Source organism: Coptis chinensis, chromosome 1 (assembly GCF_015680905.1).
Source record: "Coptis chinensis isolate HL-2020 chromosome 1, ASM1568090v1, whole genome shotgun sequence".
Classification (NCBI taxonomy): Eukaryota; Viridiplantae; Streptophyta; class Magnoliopsida; order Ranunculales; family Ranunculaceae; genus Coptis; species Coptis chinensis.
This window is the reverse complement of record NC_141456.1, coordinates 9021561-9043513: the sequence shown is the minus strand read 5'-3', so window position 1 is coordinate 9043513 and position 21953 is coordinate 9021561. Positions and strand designations below refer to the sequence as shown.

General features: G+C 34.7%; 3 protein-coding genes and 1 long non-coding RNA gene across 12 annotated transcripts; all 4 read right to left on the bottom strand.

Moving 5' to 3' along the window:
• Positions 1–1163: 1163 nt before the first annotated feature.
• LOC147521916 (uncharacterized) lies at positions 1164–5949 on the bottom strand. 2 transcript variants are annotated; one of them, XM_086589367.1, is made up of 5 exons: positions 5822–5949; positions 5654–5724; positions 5459–5558; positions 2061–2176; positions 1164–1353 (listed from the first exon to the last, which is right to left on the bottom strand). In XM_086589367.1, the coding sequence occupies exons 1-5, from the start codon at positions 5822–5824 to the stop codon at positions 1296–1298; spliced, it is 348 nt and encodes a 115-aa protein (XP_086445493.1). In that variant the 5' UTR covers positions 5825–5949; the 3' UTR covers positions 1164–1295. The 2 variants fall into 2 exon arrangements, 1 of the variants encoding a protein (XP_086445493.1); XR_015211238.1 differs by lacking the exons at positions 1164–1353; positions 5822–5949 and adding an exon at positions 1685–1959 and having other exon boundaries at positions 5654–5730.
• On the bottom strand, positions 5822–8365 carry LOC147521915 (uncharacterized). 5 transcript variants are annotated; one of them, XR_015211239.1, is made up of 4 exons: positions 8153–8365; positions 7788–7930; positions 7137–7183; positions 5822–6095 (listed from the first exon to the last, which is right to left on the bottom strand). It is a non-coding gene; the product is annotated as an uncharacterized LOC147521915 (long non-coding RNA). The 5 variants fall into 5 exon arrangements; XR_015211260.1 differs by having other exon boundaries at positions 7137–7226; positions 8153–8311; XR_015211254.1 differs by lacking the exon at positions 5822–6095 and adding an exon at positions 6271–6318 and having other exon boundaries at positions 8153–8329.
• A 1765-nt stretch (positions 8366–10130) lies between these two features.
• Positions 10131–13734, bottom strand: LOC147521914 (replication protein A 70 kDa DNA-binding subunit B-like). Its single transcript, XM_086559345.1, has 12 exons — positions 13424–13734; positions 13118–13264; positions 12848–13045; positions 12561–12738; positions 12130–12400; positions 11932–12034; positions 11723–11847; positions 11568–11646; positions 11336–11483; positions 10864–11021; positions 10650–10767; positions 10131–10538 (listed from the first exon to the last, which is right to left on the bottom strand). Exons 1-12 carry the CDS (start codon positions 13558–13560, stop codon positions 10341–10343), a joined length of 1860 nt encoding a protein of 619 aa, XP_086415471.1. The 5' UTR covers positions 13561–13734; the 3' UTR covers positions 10131–10340.
• Positions 13735–14171: 437 nt separating this feature from the next.
• On the bottom strand, positions 14172–17636 carry LOC147521913 (uncharacterized). Of its 4 annotated transcripts, XR_015194674.1 has the most exons (6): positions 17497–17636; positions 17227–17310; positions 15901–17100; positions 14982–15539; positions 14280–14722; positions 14172–14244 (listed from the first exon to the last, which is right to left on the bottom strand). XR_015194674.1 is itself a non-coding variant. In XM_086559325.1 (5 exons), the coding sequence occupies exons 3-4, from the start codon at positions 17046–17048 to the stop codon at positions 15014–15016; spliced, it is 1674 nt and encodes a 557-aa protein (XP_086415451.1). In that variant the 5' UTR covers positions 17049–17100; positions 17227–17310; positions 17497–17636; the 3' UTR covers positions 14172–14722; positions 14982–15013. The 4 variants fall into 4 exon arrangements, 2 of the variants coding, with proteins under 2 accessions (XP_086415451.1, XP_086415462.1); XR_015194678.1 differs by lacking the exon at positions 14982–15539; XM_086559325.1 differs by having other exon boundaries at positions 14172–14722.
• Positions 17637–21953: the final 4317 nt, after the last annotated feature.

The window sequence follows — 21953 nt, the reverse complement described above, 5'->3', positions numbered from 1 at the left end:
AGGTAGCTCTGGCGTGGGCTTGTTTAGTTAAAGTTAAAGCTCGAGCGTGGGCTTGTTTATAGTTAAGCTCTAAGCATAGCTCGGCGTGGATTGTTTATAGTTGGAACACGGTGGAAGCTTGTTTATAGTTGGGCTCGGCGTGGGGCATATTGAATTGGGTTTATATTGGGCCACATTTGTGGGGGCCGGAACAATCCAATTTCACGCAATTAAGAAACTTGTTCATATGCCATGCAGGTATGTCTGCCTCTTTGTTGTCTAGAGTCCAGAATTACCAACTGGTGAATTGAGGCTAATGGTTGAGAGATAGGGAGCATATTCTGCCAAGTACATAATTTTTACATGATCTTTCAAAGTTAGAAACATAAAAATTACATGTTAAATCCTGGTGATATGTAAGAATGTTAGAACTTAGAACATTCTTATGGCCCTAAGTGAAGAAGAAGAGTTCATGCAAATTTATTGCCCTAAGTTCATGGAAGTGAAAAAGAGGGAATGACACCCCTCCTCCTATTCTGGTGTCTGGATGGAAGATGGCGGTACTTTGCAACTTTTATTAACTACTAAAATATTTCAGTAGTCAATCATGCACATATCTTCAGCCGCTTGGGCAAGGTAGAAATTTAGAAATAACAGCTAAAGTTGTTTCTCCAGGTGTAATCAGTTGTCGGACACATTTCAATTGCTCATCAAAATTACCAACATTCCAACAACCAATCAGTATAATATCAGTCTTCTAATCTTAAAACATAATCACTTGGGGGAAGTTCTAAGTACGTGATGATGTGATGAACCACTCACAAAAATCATATAATTAGGGCCAAACAACACCAACATCATATCATATTAGGGCAAAATTTTCCAACTAAGCATAAAAGGAAATCTTCTTTTTCCATTTTTTTCATCAAACCCTAATAATTAGAAAAAGTTAACAACTACATTCAATCAATAAAAAGAAAACAACAGCAAAGGTAACTTGTTGATATTATAGTAAGGTATTCTCATTTAATTAGAGCTAAAAACTTTAAATCTCCTTGCACCAAATATTTATTCCCGGATAAATAAAAATGGACAATACACTAATACCTCATCCACCAAATTTACAGATTCATCCATTAATATCATATAAATTACTGAATCATATATATAATGGCAAAAGATCTACTGATAGCCATGTGTGACCTTGGATCTTAACAGTAACAAAATAAAGACAGTAAGCATTAGCAGCTCCTGGTAAGACGACTGATTGTAGAGGAGGTAAAACACCCCAGACAAAATCACCCACAGATACAATGTCAACGAATTTCCAGAAGCTTGGATTGTTCTGTGATATCCTTCAACCCATTGAGACCCCTTAACAAACACATCCACCGGAAACAGATACAACAACGAAACTATACTAATCCAACCATATAAATTCAGCCCATTCCCATTAGGTGTTTGGGGATATTTTATCACACAAATAGATAAATCTATAGTGTTGGGGATATTTTTGCAAAAGTTGACAAAAAACTTGAAACTATAAGGTCAAAAAATTCTATAGTCCCAAAGAAAATCTATGTTTATAAAGGGCTAAATACATGTATAAAAATTGGTGGAACTACGTAACGGAAACAACTTAATGCTTAAAGTAAAACAATTTTTGCAAAATGTCGTAGTGACAAAAAAAAACTTGAAACTATAGTGAGGTCAAAACAATTCTATATTGAGAAAAAAAAATATCATTCTCGTGACAAAGAAAATCTATGTTTATAAAGAAGCAATACCTGCTAAATACATGTATAAAAATTACAATACCATATATATGAAAATTACTGGAACTACGTAACGGAAACAACTTAATGCTTAAAGTAAAACAATTATTAACTAGTTCTCCTTTAGGATATACTTTCCCTTTTCATAATTAGCATAACAATTTCTCTTTGTCTTCCCATTTGCCTACCATCGGATAATGATGGTCTGATCCAAGCATAAACAAATTTTTAGGCTAAACAGTCTTGTTCACTTAATGGACAACCTTAAGGACATTTTTCCATTGAATTTCTTTTAATAGTACATACCATGTGTGCCCATCACAGAGAATGGATAACTTGCATTGCCAGGGAAGTTCCTTTTCGGCCACCATAGTGAGGTGCAGTGTCCCAGAACTCATCACGCATCCAAGTCTTCTTTTTCTCTGAGATAACCACAATAAGCAATTATTTTATTAGCGGAAGGCGTACAACATAAAATGAGAAGAATCGTCTGTTTTAGTTTTGAATGTAGACCACACATTTGAGGTCCAAAGCATCAGGATATGGAAAAGCAAATCAATTTTGCAGTGAAGTTTCTTGAGGCCTGTGAGTGCTTGCTACGCAGGAAAGCAAATAACAGCTCTCAAGATAACCATTATGCAGTAAAGTAAAGTTACACCAATAAGCTTCTAATTTTTATATTACCAAAAATCAAAACATAGAAACAAAAGATTCAAAAGTTGCAGCTCATGAAAAAAGAACCAAAGATCCTAAGATAAAATTTGTACTATATTCTGGGTTGCCACTATATTTCAGCTCAATAAAGTTCAGGAAATACTCGAACATACTACCTCTTGCTCAACAACTAATGCACAAACTTTCTCCCGTGTCAAGTGTTTATATATTTTCTTGCTGTCATGTGTCTTTTTTGGTGAAGGGCTTGGATATTTAATGGGATAAATCAACATTATCACATTGTTATCTACACATTAATGGGTCAAAATTGAAATATGGCTTTAGATATAGCAGTCAAAATGACTTAAGTACAGGTTCACAATAGATCCAATACCTAACTGAGAATTACCCGTGAAATAAACACCATAAACATCATTACCAATTGACTATAGATATGCAGTCAAAACAGCCCCAAGACCCTCAGCAATCCTAACCTCAAACTGCGTGTACTATATGAATGACTGTGATTATGTAAGATAATAATTTAAATTGATGCAAGATGTAATATTCTCACATGAAACATGACAAAAGTTTATACTTTTGCAAATGATTATTTAATTCAACCACCACTCATGCTCAAACCTCCCACTGTGAGGGCCCCATGATATAAGGCTGAGAATCTTCTTTTTTGATGATATATTGTGAAGGAACACAGCCCCCAGAAATGACTACTCAGTAAGAATAGATGGTATTAAGACATTTAAGTCAGTTTCTGGTAATTCCATGACTTGGACTAAATATCCATCCTCTCTTATCTATGCAAGCTTACAACAAATATGATCATTTCAAGTGAACTATGTTAAACTACAACGATCGATGTCCATGTCCATAGCCAATAAAACTCAAGTATGTCACCAATTCAATAAATAATAATGAATTCAATAATAATATAGCCATGCAAAGCAAATCTTGAAAGTCTAACCTTCTCACCACTACCCAACCTAGGCCATCCCATAGTTATGTAACTTTCACTTAATACTATTTTTTATGAGTACTAATATACTAAGGATGCCAATGCGCAATTGACAGATCCTACACATGCCAAAATCATCTCGAGACTGCAGAGATACATTCAAGGAAAAGCTGAGATCTATTTTTGTGAGAGAAAGAGGCCAGTATTTTTTCTTTTTGACGAATGATTGAAAAAGGGTGTGGATTTCGTTTTTTTTTTACGAATGATTATTCTTTGCCCGCTGACGTATGTATCATGATTTGAGAATAAATGGGCGATGACTGGCCTCTTGGGAGCATTCTCAACTACTCAATATTAAACATCATCCATCCCAACTCACGTGTGCGAAACTCTTCGACGACTGGGAAGCTGAAAGAGACTAGTTGAATTGAGCGGTCACCAACCATACAACAAAATTAGCTAACTAATGAAAGTCTAAACCTTACCATGTCTTTCAATAGTCATTATGTCATATTCAGCTCCAACATGCCATGCATGATTGTGCTATGCATTTCAAAAAAATAATACGTGAGTACTAAATGGTTCAGATTAATCAATGTGAAAGAAAGTAAATGTCACTTGCATTCGAAAAATGTAAGCAAAAGAGAATGCCTCTTCCCTCAAGTCAAGTGACCAACCTCCATAGACTATAATACCTATTTAACATGTTAAAAATGTGTTGGCCTCCTCATGAAACTCGTCCAAAAAACAAAGATGGCAGTTAACTAATGCTCAACCTTCAACCTTTATCAACACGTTGACAGAAAAAACACCTAAATTTATTATTCAATATAACCATTTGAAACTAAATAACCGTCCATAGTTCGACACAAATCCCATTTCCAAATCAACACGTTCGGGCTTGCTATATATTTCTTGTTACTCTGTTACAAAAACTACATACTACTTTAGGAATTCAGAGGCTTTATTTATTAGGGTACATACGCATCTCTCTCCAGCACTTCCATATTACTTCTAAATATCATACCAAGTAATCAATGAAATCTTGCATCACAAACTTAATATCGAAAGCATATTATATAAACTGCATGCCAGCTACCAATCAAAATGGTCTTAGTTCACCAATTTAGTTTAATTAAACTAACAATGTAATAATATCATGAGAGTCATGTGCAGGATCGCTGATCGTGTTTTTATAATTTCCCATTTTTATTATTACAACAATACATAAGATCAACCCATGGTATATGCAAAGGGAATAAAATCTTTGAGTTTCCAAATTTTCCAAGTACTCATTTCATGTACATCTAATATAAGTATGTAACTTTGCATATTTCCAACTCAATTCAAATGAAGAACCAAGAATTATAATTTTTTTGATAAAATTCAGCAATTCCATATGTAATACTTGGCAGTATACCAATATGGAGAAACTACTTTGAATGATAGCTAATACTTAATACATAGTTTCAACCATACTCCAAATTATGCTTTTCTAATAGCTTATGAAGTAAGCAAGTAAATCAGACCAACATTTGAGAATTATTATATCAAGAGTTTGCCTGGAAAAGTATTTCTAGACATACTAAAGTGAGAAACTCATGCTGATATTGAAACAAAAATATATATTAGATCCAAAATGGGGGTGCAGAAAAGAAGAGTGGTGCTAAGACTAAGTGTCATACCAGCAAAACATTTCTAATTCTATAAATACATTTTCGATTTATGAATCTATCCCATCATGCCAACACCAAGAGTTATGCAACTACGCCTCCGGGACTATTAAAAGTCGAAAGACTTGTTCCTCATCTTGACCAATATACTTATAACAGTAAGCAAATCATGTTCAGACCCATAACCTATTTGTTAATGCTAGTGGAACATTGACACCTATATCAAAACATCAACCCCGAAATTTGATTCCTCATTCTTTGTATCCAAGAGGTAAATAGCTTGAAATCCAACCCAATGGTATTGGCCATCTCACTAATAAGATCACTATTAGTTGTTTAAAACAGTAATCAAACATCTAGTGCCAAATTAAGTTTTAGAAAAAAATTAAGAGTTATTCACTCACAGGCATGGCGGCTAGTACATGTGGGCGTGGAATTTGGTCGTCTGCTTTTAGCAAAGAACATTTGCTATAGTGAATAGGATTATCACTACATTCTTGCAACCTGATTAATGCAAAAATGAATAACAAACTTAGCATACTAATACGCGCATAAACATTTATCCCCACTATAAAATTTGGCCAGTACCCATTATATACCTTGATTGCTCAAGCATAGTAATCTTCTCTCTCATCAAATGCAACTCCTCAATCAACTGCGTTTCGCTAACTTGCCACCAAAGAAACCCAACTAAGAAACCAACAAAAATTTAAACCTTTTAAAATCATAAAACAACATTAGGGAGGATATATAAATAATAAATATACCATGTGCTTCTCGTGATTTTTTTTTATACTCTTCCAACTCTTCTAAAGCATTCTTCAACTCATCTTCGATATCAAGAACACAAACCTCAGCCTCTTTATCCCTTTCATCCGCTTCATTAGCAAATTCCATCAACGCTTCTCGATCACGATCATAAAGCAAACACTCTTTCTCCCATCTTGTACACACTGGTTCAAAAGATTAGTACACTCAAGAGCCAACCGACTCTCCTCCACAAATTTCTTCAATGCTAGTGCACTTTGACTCGCTTTTAGACTAAATAAAAAGTCAAACAAAATAAAATTATATATAAAAAGAATTAAGTTTAATTATATAGACAAAATAAAAATAAAATGTACTACTAACCCTAGCATGGTCGATTCTTTGGTCTTTTTCTTTTAATCTGAATGTAAAAGAAAATACGGATCTTGAAGACGTTTTCTTGCTTCTTCAAAGGCACAGAGTTTTAATTCAAGTGTGTTTGTGGAAATAAGGAGACCTAAAGAGAAATCGATTGATTCTTTAATGAACTCAGTTCTGATCATAAGATACAACAAATTATAGAAGATCTGAGACAAACATGACGATTTCACTTGGTCCCCACTCTATTCCTTATTTGAAACCTCGTCTTCTAGTTAAAATTTTTCTACATGTATCAATATCTTCACTAATAACAAAGATGCCAAACCTCCACTCAATGACTGGTATATAATGAAAATTTCTAAAATATCAAGGCATCTGATAATTTACATCCAGGAACGGTAGTTTGTTCTATGGTCACAACTTAAGGAAGTGGGACGAAACTATAAAGTCTAATATAGCTAACCTAGTAACCTGGTCTAATTCAAGTGTGTTTGTGGAAATAAGGAGACCTAAAGAGAAATCGATTGATTCTTTAATGAACTCAATTCTGATCATAAGATACAACAAATTATAGAAGATACAGACAAACATGACGATTTCACTTGGTCCCACTCTATTCCTTATTTGAAACCTCGTCTTCTAGTTAAAATTTTTCTACATGTATCAATATCTTCACTAATAACAAAGATGCCAAACCTCCACTCAATGACTGGTATATAATGAAAATTTCTAAAATATCAGTTTTGGAGGCATCTGATAATTTACATCCAGGAACGGTAGTTTGTTCTATGGTCACAACTTAAGGAAGTGGGACGAAACTATAAAGTCTAATATAGCTAACCTAGTAACCTGGTACTAATAATACCGTATTATCGAATAGGAACAAAGTCAGGAAAAACCCGAAATGAAAATTCGCAATGCACTGTCCAGAAGATATGCAAGAGCCATTATTACCTGGTAAGAAATCTGTGGTTTCTGTAGGATTACCACCACTGCAGACACTGGATTAAGTAGCAGAACCGCCAATGTGCAACACATTCAAATCTGGAAATTTATTGTCATCAGATGCATTTCAAGCAGTGCAATATATCTCTCCGCTAAAAAGGAATATAATATCTTCACCATTATACGTAGAAGAAAGAAATAAAAAATATTAATCTTCCCCGTCTTTTATTATTGGAGCCTGTGCTGGACCAGTTTGGTTATATTGATTGATTACCCTAAATATCTACATTGGGCATGCCAGTGCTCGTAATATAGATTCTGTGACACCCTTTTTGAACCATTTAGAAGATTTCACGAAAGCCCATTGTTGAATTTCTAGTTTCAGGTTGCAATTTTTGTATACAAATTGTGAAGTCTGACTAATAAGGAACTTTAAATGTCTCTCACTTGGTCCTTTGACAAACTTGTGGAACATGGTTCCTTCAAGAGAAGTACTTCACATGGCAGGTTAACTACTGGTGGGTCATCTACTTCGGAATTCAAGCCTGTAGAGCTTCAGTATGCCCAAGCTGGGCCTGTGTTCTAGATCAGCTCTAAAGAACTCAACGATAAATGACAGATTAACAGTTATGTTAAAGTTAAAAAGAGGAAAAAGCTCACATGAACCAATGACAACGAAGACAAAGAAGCCAAGCACGATGGGTGTAACTGGATAGTCAGCCCCTTTCTTTGCAGTTGTTTCGGGCAATGCTGTTCTTCTCAAACTTCTCCACCTTCCTATCTGCAAGACGCCTTGAAGTTGTCTACAAAATTTTTGATATCCGGTAATCAGATCTTAATTCAACGGCATAAAATAGTATAGAGAATTAAATGAAACTGGAACCGGGTGGCGCCCCATAAAAGGGTGGAGGCTGATCAATTATGCGTTGCCGTTTAAGACCCAAATCACACCCATCGCCACCATCACCATATTTCCTTCAGAAAAACAAATAAAAAAAAAAAGAGAGCGCAAACTCAATATTCACCTGAATATGATCATTGGGGTCGATGACATTTGCAATGCCATTGGCAAAAGGTTATGAAACTTCAATAATATTGGTAAGGTTATTGCAATAGTTTGATTTACTTGATGAATGGAGGGCTTGAAGGGATGACCTTAGTTTAAGAATGGAGATAAGATTTAAGAAGGAGGTTTTTATCTACTTATCTATTTTGGGTTTTTATGTATTTTGGGCTACGAACAATTGAAATCGCCAAAAAGGGCGTAGAATTCATTTTTTTAAGTAAAATCTGATGTGTCAGTGAGAGAAAAAAAATGGGCTGACGTGGGTCACTAGGAGCATTCTCAACTACTCGGTATTAATGGTCTTTGATGCTTGATTTGTTGTATACAGGGCGGCAATGTCGTCTAAGGCATTCCATATAGCCTCCAATATAAACCAAAACAAAAGGCCCATTAAACTAAAAAAAACCCACTATAGTGTTAAAAACCCACATAAAAAACCTATTTTTTGAAGGAAAATAAAATAAAATAAAGGTCTCATTCTGCAAACCTTGCATGGGGTCATTCAAACGCAAGGCCCACCTGGTTGTATACCTCCAAAGCAGCTTTGCCTAAAGCCTAAAGGTCATCAATAGTTCAAAACCACCTAATCCAAGCTGAAGGGAACACCTAATTAATGGTTATATTGAATTTTTGAAAAAACTAGATTCAGCACTCATGGTACCTGATTATCCGAAACCAAACGGAACCTGAATTGTTTATATCGGTTTTGGACTTTTGGGTCCTAAAATGTTTGACCTATTAAAAATGGATTTTCAAAAACTAAACTGATAAAAAATCAGAACTGAATAGTAAAAAACCAATGAGTACCATAACTGAAATTGAAAACGATTATTATGATTTTGATATATAAAGCTTAGTATTATATTAGTATTATAATATATAGTTTTTGTTTGTTATGGATAAAAGCCTACTAAATATATATAGCATAATAATTAATGTGTGTTATTAAATATATGGTTTATAATATTACATTAAATATGTGTATTATAAATATTAATAATAATGTCAACGTCTACATATATATTATAAATTAGCTAATACACTGTATATATTAACTAAAACATGTGTACGTACTTGAATATATTACATGTGTATATATAGAATAATAAATACATACAATACTAACTAACGATATAATTGTGATACATGTATTTTTTATACATATGACATGTGTACATATATATAATATAATATATATGTATTTGTAAAATGTGTATATACAATTTATTAGATATACTTAAAGTTTTTTGAAAACTTTGAAAAACTATTGAATTTAAGACCATTACTTTCTTTGAGGACAAAAATATTAGTAACAAATATTATTATGGCACTAAAAACCAATTTTAATATTGATTATATAAATAAAAAAATAATTTTAACAATAATAATATATAACTCGAGAAAAAATTGAAATCCAAACCAAAACCGATTTAATTAAAGGTAAATCTAGGGTGCGCAGGAGAGAGAAAGTAAAGATAAATATGGGGCACTCACACACAGAGATGAAAGTGTATTTCAACAAAAAAGTACTAATCCAAAGGCTCTCATTCCTGCGTACCCATACATTATGTGCACTGAAGACATGCTCTTTAATTAATTGGTATCGATTCGGGTTTTCTAAATATAAAAAAAAAGTGGAAAGACTCAAATCTAATAAGAACCATTAAAAATAAAATCAAAACCGGTTAGAACCAAACTGGAACCGACCCATGAACACCCCTACCCATGAACACCCCTAGTCAGCTGTCAGCACACCACTGAAATGGCAAGAGATGTGCATGCTTTGCAAATCTTCTTTCATGTCAGACATGTCACATGTGTTTAACTTCCTACGAAAAGCTGCAAAGAAATATGCTGTATGTGTCACCTGTTAATTGTTATGCGACTTAAAAGGCAGTTAACAATTGTTATATGGACAAGAAACATCAGTCATCATGGGCAATAAGAAACAGCTACTTAACTTATATTTCTAAACATTTTCTTAAGAAACATTCCATTACACGAAGAACTAAACACATTTCTTAAACAAGATAACCTCATTCGATGGCTAACATATGTTTAAGCAAAGTATACTATCGTCAATGGGGAAGATCCAAGGGTAAGCACGCAAAAGTGAGTCTCAAAGTAGACCAGTAGTAACGCTTCAATCAAGAATCTTGCATTTTGGAAATCTCTTCCAATAAAAACCTTGATTCAGCTACAAAATCAACTGGAGCCAGATCCCTAACAGTTATCCTCTGCCTTTTTTCATTGTTGTAGTCAGCTTGTGTGACAACAACACAAAATACATGAGGGGCCCATGTAGCTTCTTTCAGCTTCAACAGATATGAGGTCTCATCTCCATCCTGTGGAAAGAAAGCCGAATACAAAACATATGAGACATCAAAAAAAAATTCACATTAGTTAAATGATACAATGCTTGAAAGACTAGCAGAGAATGTGAAGGTAGACATTACCTTTTTCATCTTATCAAGCTCATCGGCAGAACAGCCAATAATTTTCTCTGCTTGCTCATTGAACACAGAAACATAAGCTCCACCACTTGGATCAAAAATTCTAACTACCAGTATATACCTGTAAAAGTGAATTATAAGGTTATTAGCTTAATTGTCATAAAATATTTAAACGGAATAGTACTTATTGATTGCTACTAATTGTCTAGTTGTGGACCTTAAACTAAACTCCTCAACATTCTTCTGGCATCCTCCACACCAGTACCCTGATCCTATACCGTCAGTTACTTTCTTGTTGCACACTTTGCAGGCCTGATACCACATTGTTTGATCAGGCTTGATGTTGCTTATACAGGCTTTCATGCAGAAAACAGGCTGGCCACAGAAATAAAGTCAGACAAAAAACAAAAGGCCACAACACAAACAAATTCATTGAATAAAAGTTAGAGAAATCCTAGGCATTCCAGTTAAACCAACTAGATTTTCCAACCATGGACAACTGAAATTTGCTAAGCCAGAAGGTAAGCTGTTTTTCATGACAATTTGAAGCGCATTTTCAAATCTCTGGTGTAAGCATCATGTAGTCGGATATCCTTAAAAGCATTTGGTATTTGAAGAGTCGCAAGCGCATTAAATTTTTCAGAGAAACATTACTATGGAGTTTGAGCACATAAATGGTGACACAATACCTTATCATCACCCAAGGACAGGTTACTGGTAATATGAGAAACACATACTCGGTCAGAGTACATAGATTTCACTCCCTTCCAAGATGTGTTGGAGACCATACCAGAGCCAACAGAATCCATTGTGGTTTCTTTACCTTCAGAATTGTACCTGTTCCCAAAGAGAATTTAAATATGGAAAAAGAAAATATAAATTATCAAACTTCTTAAAAAATGTATGATGTGAGAATTATACCATGTTCTGAGCCTCTTAGATTCAGGTACATCCGGATTTACCAACAAAGTGCTTTTGCTCAAAGATGACAGAGATACACCTAAAAGATAATATTAAGGGTGAGGTTTGTTTAGGACAAAAACACAATCACATATCTTTGAAGAACTTAGATTTACCTTGGAAATCTCCAACTTTGAGAGATTTTATTGCAACAATAGGAGCTGAGTCAACAGTATCCAGCAATTCCTGTCCTATATTGGTGGCATGATCGTTCCACAATGATACTACAACAGTTTTCTTTCTGCCATGGATAAATCCAAATTCTCAGCCAAAACAACAACCACTATAAATGGAAAATAAAATATCAATTCAAGTATGCACTTACGAGTCATCTGCAATTGTTATATCACGCTTAGGTACAATCTCATTGTTTAACTTTCTTCGAATGCTCATAGTAGGAGATACATTCTGAACAACCCCAATTACATCTGAAAATTCAAGACAGCATATAAAAAATATCAATGATTACACCTTTAAAGAAAATTGGATTGGGCTACGTGTACATGCAAGACCAGCATCTTACCAACTAGCTCCCTCCCATTGACATAAGAGCTCAACTGATCAATTTGGACAAAGTTGAATTTTGTTTCAGGGACAAAAATTTCTTCTCCAGTGACCTCCTCAACTTCAGAGTACTCATTTAATGTCATCTCATAGTCATTTTGAACTGTTTTGAACTGCTTGTTAGCAAGTTTTAGAGTTCCTTTAGATATGTAATAGACCTTTCCCATCTCAAACTTATCATAGAACTTCTGAGCAGCTGCATTAAACATTGTAGCTTGGATTTGTGTACCCTACATTTCAATAGAAAATCATAATACAACATCAATCCAGTACTATCCAGATGCCCAATGACTTGAACAAATAGCAGTATCAATCAAACCACAATACCATTCCTATAGTCTATTAACCTAAACAAAAACATCAAATGACAAGCAAGAAAATAGTGCTTACTTCTTCATCAGTGAGTTCTACATTGAAGACATGGCCTTCTCCTCTAGCATTTTTGTAGGATCTCATGTTTCCTTTACTAGTGACTCGAACCTTAATGGTCCAGGTACCATTGTAAGGATTCAAGGTATTAAGAGGATAAACTCTTCTTGTCAAGCCCATTCGCGCAGAAAGAGCACTACTGTAATATCAAAAATAACAACACAAACACTCAACTCCCAAAAACTTATTCCATGCGACACATATCACATTCAAACTAAAATATCATGCATAATAAAATAGATACTCACTTCCCATGCTGTTCATGCATAATTTGAGCAGCAGATTTTGCAACCATTTCTTGCTTCCGCTTCAACTGAACTCCAACATCCACCTTAGGCCTTAAAACAATTCCAGTATTATTATTATTATCTTCTTTTTTAGCTTCACCTTTAATCTCCATTTCAAGTACTTGAGATACTATCTCAAACTTAAGAACTATCAAATACCTGCAGATTTCAAAACCATTTTAAGAAAAAGAAAAACTTTATATTAAAAAAAACAAAAAAATGTAGGCATACTTTTCAGTCTTGTTTGGAATAGGATTGAGTGTGTAATCAAGAATACGAATCAGTCCAAGATTCTGTAGGTTTCCCATAGTTATCTCTGATGATAAACTAGATTGAGACATTGCCTTCAGCTTCATTTCTCCATCACTTGCTTCAAATCTGCAATTACAAAAACACCCCCACAAACCTAAAACAATCCCCAGACAACGTAGTTTTGTATACAAGGTTTACAAACTGAATCTAGCATTAAAGGAACAAACTTTATACAATGGGCTAACATTAAACTACGAAACGAAAAGAAAGAAGAAGAAAACTTACGTGTATCTGCTTTTTTGGCCAATGGATTTCAATTCAAGGACTTGAACAACGAGATCTGGGAGTGGGGAAGAAGAAGTATCAGGAGATGGGTTTGCCATGATGGTTGAAATGGCATTTGGGGTTATTGTTTTTTCCATTTGTTGTTGTTTTGCTTCTTTGGAATTTGAGAAATGAGGAGGAAGAATTTGTGTTTTTATTTTAACCTGTTCGCGCCAAACAAATTTAAATTTTGGCCCGCTAAAAGTTTTGGAATTTTTTACTTCGCGGGAAATCAAATTTAACGAGGGAAATGGTTTTGATTTGGTGCTGCAAGTATTGTGGACCGGGTTGATTTTGTAGTGGATCATGAAAAATACCTTTACTGCTCCAACATTAGTAATTAGTTCAGGCGTTTGTAATTGGAAACATCTGTGCCTTTTTTTTCTTATTTTACATATACGGCACCATGGAGACTGCACCTTGGCACCATCGAAAGATATGTTACAAGTTTTGCTGACACAACATTCACGCATGTATAAGAGAGGTGAATAGAGTTGTTGATCATCTAGCCAAACTCTCTGTATTGAACACAGATGAATATGTTTGTTTCATTCCTCCCCTATGTAATATTTTAAACTCTAGAAGAAGATGTAACTACAGCTTATTTGAGATATTAATACAGATGGGTCTGCCAAACCTCAGTATCATTTCCTAAAAAAAACACATACGGAATCATCTACCAAAAGAAGAAAAACTATAACAGATCAAGGAAGCTAATACTACAACTATTTTTTATTTACTGGTCACAAAATATACACTGATCCTGAAATCAAAATGCGGCACTGTAAACGTATAGTTACTAACCATAACCAAATACAAACTCCTCCCCTTTATCAGAATATTCCTTGGACTAATGGTATTTCCCAAAACGATTTCTTCTATGTTTGTGTTCCTTCTCACAATAAAACAAATCTCCTCTCTTAACCAAGAAAATGTTGGGAGAAACCAAATGGCGGAGCTGGCCAATTCAACGAAGTGGATTAGGAAGCGAGGGTTTCAGAAAGAACACTAAAACCTCATGACAAGTAGTTCAAACATTGTCTCAAAAATGGTATGAGTATTCACTCTCAACAACATAAATGGCAACGAGGAAACCGACAACGAGGTAACCAACAACTAGGGAACCAACAACGAGGGAACCAATTAGTACAGCAAGAAGCCTGGGAAACTCCATTCGGCTGTGAATGTGCTTGGTACCTAGGTGGCTCTTGCTCTGCGGCAACCTTCAGAGAACCACTTTTCACTGCAACCCCCGTCAATCTGTTTAAGAAGGAAAATAGAAGAAAGATGAACATAATGACTAAAACATTTGCAGTGTATAGACAACATGAAACAACAAAGAATAAATTAAGTGAAGTACTTTTTCCTGAACATACGTGATAAAGTGTATATACGACTAATCTGTAGAGAATAAGTGTGGACAATCATCCAAGTGGATCCATATAGATAAAAAGCAGTTCAAGCACACACAGTCACAAGTAAACAACGATTCATTACTAGTGAAGAAAGAGAGGCATACATGGTATATGCAAAAGACATGTGCTACTAAATTTAACAGTTGCAAAGTTTGCAACCACGTTTACAACGGAAGCAGTGGAAGCACGCACGAATACAGTTACAGCTGCAAGATGGCCATTTACAGTGGCAGCATGACCGCCAACATTTAGAACTGAAGCAGGATAGCCATGTACATTGGCAGCAATTAAAGCAGGATACAGATGGACATTTACAGAGGCTGCACGATCGAAAGCAATTACAACAGTGGCAGGATGGACATGAACAGTCACTGCATGACCAACAACAATTAAAACACTTCCAGGATGGCCACTTGCATATGCTGCAATTCCGACAACAACTCGAGCAGTTGCAGGATGGCTGACAACGCTTAAAACAGTTGCAGGATGGGCATGAACAATGGCTGCAGGGACGACAACACTTAGAACAGGAGCAAGATGGCCATGTACAGTGGCAGCACTTCAGGTTACACTTAAAACAGGAGCAGGATGGCCGTGTACAGTCACAGCACTCTCGACAAGAACTAGAACTATTGCAGCATCGCCGTGAACGCCTCTTCTTTCTGCAACATACACAAAATGTATTTTCCTCATCCACAAAATCAGAGGTGAGGCGCCTTTATATCATATTAAGCAATCAGAAAAGAGGCAGAATGGCCGTTACACACAAACACAAACGAAAACAAACAAACACTGCTGTCACAACAAAGAGGGTGAGTTTCTTATCACGGCTTTTGCATTATCAAAAGTCTGAATTCAAACCATATGTATCATGAAATAAATAAGTAAACAACAAATAACATACACAAGCATATTAATGTCCAAAAGGCACTGATCTATATATCACTAAATTTTATCAACATTTCGTCCACAGAAAATTAAATATTGAAATAAATATATTTTGAAGAGAAGAGTGCAACCTACATTGGAAATGCAAACGAGTGGATGCTGGCTCCACTCCCATCAGAATGGTGACTAGAAGTACGAGCGGCAGGCTGCACCTTTGCTTTATTATGATCGTTCGTAGCTGCTCTTAGAACCTCCTCCATGGTTTCAGCTGCCACTTCATCTACACCTAAAGCCTCCCTTGAATCCAAACTCTTCTTTTCAGGTTCTTTGCCCCGAGGTGAGGGGGGAGTATTTGAGAATACATACTCTTCATCAGAGTTGTTTGGAAACATCAACTCCCCAGACTTTCCCAGTTCTCCAGACCTACCCATAAGAAAAATATGGTCTCTTGAGAAACTATTATTCCCCACGTGAATGCTGAACAATGACTCATTGGAAGCCACACTCCATTCCATTGGCGACGCAGTTTTACTTATTGCAAACACAGAAGATGGAATCCTATATTTACTGTGCTCGTTCGATCGCTCCATCAGTTGGACCGGAGGGGATATCATAACTCCTCCACTTCCCGGGCTCAATGGTGTATGGGATGATCTTGGCGAGTCCAGATCTGATTCTCCAGAGCTGGGAGGAAGGACCACAATGGGAATTCGACCTGATCTTGGAGAAGCGGGGCCAGATTCTCCAGAGCTGGGATGGACCACAATGGGTATCCGATGTGATCTTGGTGATCCGGGATCAGAATCTCCTGAGTTGGAGTGGTCCTCATTGGGAATCCGACGTGATCTTGGTGAAACGGGATCAGAATCTCCCGAATTGGAGTGGTGCTCATTGGGAATACGATCAGATCTTGGCGAACTCAATTCAGATTCTCCAGAAATGGTAGGGGCCTCACTAAGAAACTTTTCTGACACCGACGAGCTTGGATTTTCATTGTTGCTAGATACCTCTCTGGGAACCTCTGTTTCAACTTCCTTTGAAGCTAGGTCAGCAGGTTTAGGAGGGCTGGGAACCGTTTTTTCTTGGGGCTTAATAACAATGTTTTCATCTATCTGGATAAAATCATCACCAAATGAAGAGCCTGATGAAGAAGCAGCAGAAGATGACGACGAGGATGAGGACGAAGAGGAGCTTATCCTGTTTACTGGAGAAAGAGGTTCATCTTCACTAACAAGTAGCTCGGTAATTATCAAAGAATGCTCACTCTCATGATCAGATCCCATATGCGAAACTTCTTAACAGATATAAGAATTCATCTCATCAGTACATATTCAGCTGCAAAAAATAAAATAAAACACAACCTAAAAAATCAATAAAATGGTACTACAAAGTTGGGCAACACAACCTCGTAGTTCTATGTATGGCACAATGCACATAGAACATTTAAAGATTAAATAGAACCTTGGGTACACAAATAAAGATAGTCGCCGCGATATCCAGCCAACTGGAACCGAAGCCCACTCGCCCCTCCGCCTCCTCTTTAATCTACCAAATTCAAAATAAAATATAAAAACAATTTATTATATGTATATAATTTAACTCTTCGCTGAAATAACAAAAAGAATATAGATTTGAATCTTTTTGCTATTCCATTGAAGAAACAAAATCATTAAAAAAAAAAAAAAAAAAAAAAAATGAAGAAATGAAAGAGAAAAAAATAATAATAATAACCTGGATAAAGCAGACTTGATTTAGGTTGCAAAATTTTCGGTTTGTGTTTTGTTCTGGTGAATATATGTGTTGATGGGGAGAGGCTTTTGGGAATTAGAGTTTGAATGTGAGGACATTTTTGGGAAATCATTATTTTGAAAGGACGAGAGATATTCACGCCTATTTTCCCTCGCAAAATATATTGTCTTCTTTTCATTGTCGTTCGCGCAAGTTAGTTATCACTATGGCCTTTTTTATGGGCTTAAACTAGATTTCTTTAGCCCAATTACCGGCCCGACCCTAAAACAGCACAGTAATCCCGTTCCTTTTGAACCACACGTTTCTTGTGAGCCTTCATCTCAATCCCATTTGGCCGACATTTGTAATCGACCCCAATACAAGACCATAGAAATCGAGAACTAGACTATAAAGAGACTAAAGTTGACTTCTGGTATCAATAGTTTTCGAACCCATACTACGAATGGGTGCCGTTATATTTAATTATTCTAAAAAATATTAGCAATCATACATAGCTATGAGATATATATGATAATTATATTAATCACTCATTCAAATTTTTTGCACTACTCTCAATAAAAAGAAAACACCAAACCTTGATAAAACATATTGACTTCTTTTAACTGTTAGATTTAACGATTGAAGTTTTATGAGAATGTTCAATGTAGCGAATATGATATTGAAACTATTTGAATAGCAAGATACTCTCATTCATAATAAAAGAATTGTGATAAACGCTATTTAAAATGCAAAATTATACTTATTGGGACGTTATATTTTCCCTACAAATAATATAATTATATTTCGAGGTTAGTTCAATACATTTACATCAAGTTTTCGATTTTCTGTTAATTATTCATTGAGGTTAGTTCAATGTAGTTATTGCATTTAGTTTCCAATTTTCCATTAATTATTTTTTGAGGTTAGTTCAATACAGTTGCATCAAGTTTTCAATTTTCCGTTAATTATTCTTTGAGGTTAATTCAGTGCAGTTGCATCAAGTTTATGATTTCTCATTAGTTATTCATTAAGGTTAATTTAGTGCAATTGCATCCAGTTTCCGATGTTTATTTAATTAGTTTTTTAGATTAGTTCATTGCATTTCCATCCAGATTTTAATTTCTCATTAATTACTCTTTCAGATTAGTTCAATACATCTGCATCTAGTTTCTGATTTATAGTTAATTGTTTTTAGAAGTTAGTTTGATGTTCAATGTATTTGCATCTAGTTTCAAATTTCTTGTTATTTATGCTTTGAAGTTAGTTCGACTAGTTACATTCGATTTCTGATTTCTAGTTAACTATTCTTTGAGGTTATTTCAATGCATTTGTATCAAGTTTCTGATTTTCCATTAAATATTCCTCAAGATATTGCATCCAATTTCTGATTTACCATTAGTTAATATCTGATTTTAGTTTTATGCAATTGCATCCAGTTTATGATTTTCTGCTAATTATTCTTTGAGGTTAGCTCAATGTAGTTGCATCCAATTTTCGATTTCTAGTTAATTGTTCTTTGAGGTTAGTTCAATATCAAGTTTCCGATTTCCCGTTAATTATTTTTTGAGGTTAGTTCAATGTAGTTGCATCAAATTTATGCTTTCCTATTAATTATTCATTGAGATTAGTTCAGTACAGTTTCATCCATTTCTCGATGTTTCGTTAATTAGTCTTGGTAATCAAATTAAGGTCAACACAGATGGGGCTTCTAGAGGGAACCCAGATCCAGCTAGGTTGGGTGGATTCTTTGTAAATGTTCATGGTGATTTTGTCTTACTCTTGAGCAAGGGTATCAGAATTGCAGACAACTATACAGCCGAGTGCATGGTTATATTGGAGAGTGTGGAGCTTGCCCTTTCAAAAGGATGGAGCAATCTTTGGGTGGAATCAGATTCGGCAGGTATCCGCGACTTTTAACTTTCGGGGGCATCCCTTGGCAACTCCTATGTAGATGGAAAATCTGCACGACGAAGGTGCAAAGCTTCAAAGTGTCGCACAACTGGAGAGAGGCTAACCTAGTCGTAGACCAGGCAACAAAATTTCGATCTTTCTTAGCTAAGAATGAGGCTTTTGTATCAAATGGCTATGAATGGGAGGTTCCATATGGTTGATATTTTAGAATATCTTGAACCTACATCGTATAGCATGTAGGTTCTACCACTCCTGTCAGTTCTTTTATTTCGTTTCTTTCCTTAATTCAATTTATACTTACTGAGCAAAAAAAAAAATGTTAGTTTAATGCATTTGCATCCAGTTTCTGATTTTCAATCCCATTATTTATTTTTTTATGTTAGTTCAATGCAATTGCATTTAGTTTTCAATTTCCCGTTATTTATTTTTTGAGGTTAGTTCAATGCATTTGCATCAAATTTCTTATTAATTATTCTTCGAGGCCAGTTCAATGCATTTGCACCTAATTTCCAATTTTCCGTTAGTTATTTTTTGAGCTTATTTTAATGCATTTGCATACAGTTTTTGATTTATCGTTTATTATTCGATAAGATTGCATTTGCATTTAGTTTCCGATTTTCCGTTAATTATTGGTTGAGGTTAGTTCAATGAATTTGCATTCAGTTTTCGATTTTCCGTTAATTATTTCTTGAGGTTAGTTCAATGCATTTGCATCTAGTTTATTTTTTGAGATTAGTTCAATGCAGTTGCATCCGGTTTTCGATTTCCAATTAATTATTATTTAAAATTAGTTATACGCATTGCATCTTGTTCCCAATTTATAGTTAATTTTCTTTGATGTTAGTTCAATGCAGTTGCATATAGTTTCTAATTTTCCATTAATTTAATCATTAAGGGTTAGTTCAATGCATTTCCAACCAGTTTTCGATTTCCCGACAATTAATTTTTTATGTTAATTCGATGTATTTGCACCAAAATTTTGATTTCCTGTTAATTATTATTTGAGGTTAGTTTAATGCAGTTATATACATAGTTCGATTTCCCATTAATTACTTTTTAAGATTAGTTTAATGTTTGCATTTGCATCAAGTTTTCGATTTTCCGTTAAATATTATTTGAGGTTAGTTCGATGCATTTGCATCCAGTTTTCGGTTTCCCATTAATTGTTCTTTTTGAGTTTAATTATATGTAGTATTATATATATTTAAAAAAATATTTGTCATTATTTGGTTTATTTATTTATTTATTTTATACATGTGAGCTTATATTAGAATGAATGCAAAACTTTCTATTATATGTTTTGTAATGTTATTTTTTATATAATTTAATTTTCCACTGTAATTTGTTTTGGTTTGGTATATATATATATATATATATATATATATATATATATATATATATATATATATATATATAATAATTGTAAATTACATTATAGTGTTGAAAAAAATTTATAAATTCAGAAATTTAATTGGAATATGTCGTAATTACCATGGTTTTTGAAATCTTTAACGATAACTAAATGTCTAAATCCCAAAGTGGATGATGCATTAAATCTATCCAACTTTATTTGTTTAGGCCCATATAAATATATAGTGCATACAATACAATTTTATTTGTTGTTCGCTTAGTTTTGAGTGTATCTTGTTACTTATTTTATGATTAGTTGACTTTTTTTTTTTCTTTTTGTCAAATACACATGTATGGTTGATAAGCACCCAAAAGCGTAATATTAAACCCGAGAGACATAGCATTTTGATCGATTATGTGTTTAATAATCATGTAATAATTATATTTTCGTACTTTTGCAGGTTTCCACAGTTAACATGAATATAATGATAAAACATCATCGGAATGCGGGAATACTTAAATATTTGAAGTTTTCCACTCAACCCTAGTGAAGCCAACAAAGCCTGATAGAGCCAAAGTTTCAAAAAGAACAAAACCGGTCGCGAGCGGGTCCACATATAAAAAAAGACAAACTTTCCGGCTCACATCCGATAAATCACGGATCCGGCGTTGGCTAGTGAAGCCGCCGCCAGAGCGACCGAGGCGACGAACTCCTAAAGCGAGAAAGTTGTAAAAGCGCCAAATCGTGCCCTTTGGACACACTAAGTGGACCCACTCATGAGCCCAAAATGCATGATGAGTCGGATATAGGCGGTGACAAGTGATGGTCACAATTTTGTGCCACCTCACAATATGGAAGATTACGTACCAATTCAAAGCGGTGGTTTGAATTGAAATTGGCTAAAAAGACAAAACCTTAATCTGAGAAAAAGACAAGGCAAATTAAACAAGGTACAAACAAAACTTTTCAAAGTTTTGAACGTCTAAATTTACTAAAAGACAAAATCAAATAAAATCCCTTCACGAGGGTCTCCAGCCTATATATATATGAGGGGGTCTTTAGATATTCTTCCTTGATTATTTTTATGCTTTAGCTTCATTTCGAAGTAGTTAGTTAGTTTTCATTCCAACAGCTTAAATTCCGTCCTTTTCATTTCAACAGCTTAAATATTGTAAGTCATTTCTTCTTAATAATAGTC

Bases quoted from the DNA above. Each gene is read 5' to 3' on its own strand.
- LOC147521913 (XM_086559325.1), bottom strand. From the start codon at position 17,048: ATGGGATCTGATCATGAGAGTGAGCATTCTTTGATAATTACCGAGCTA. The intron at 15,540-15,900 runs GTAGGTTGCACT...TGTATGTTGCAG, and splicing joins CACTCGTTTGCATTTCCAAT to AAAGAAGAGGCGTTCACGGC.
- LOC147521914 (XM_086559345.1), bottom strand. From the start codon at position 13,560: ATGGAAAAAACAATAACCCCAAATGCCATTTCAACCATCATGGCAAAC. The intron at 12,401-12,560 runs GTAAGCACTATT...ATTGAAATGTAG, and splicing joins TAGAACTCACTGATGAAGAA to GGTACACAAATCCAAGCTAC. The intron at 12,035-12,129 runs GTAAGATGCTGG...TTGAATTTTCAG, and splicing joins CAATGGGAGGGAGCTAGTTG to ATGTAATTGGGGTTGTTCAG.
- LOC147521916 (XM_086589367.1), bottom strand. The intron at 5,559-5,653 runs GTATATAATGGG...TGCATTAATCAG, and splicing joins ACTATGCTTGAGCAATCAAG to GTTGCAAGAATGTAGTGATA. The intron at 1,354-2,060 runs GTATGTACTATT...GTGTTTGTTAAG, and splicing joins CTCTGTGATGGGCACACATG to GGGTCTCAATGGGTTGAAGG.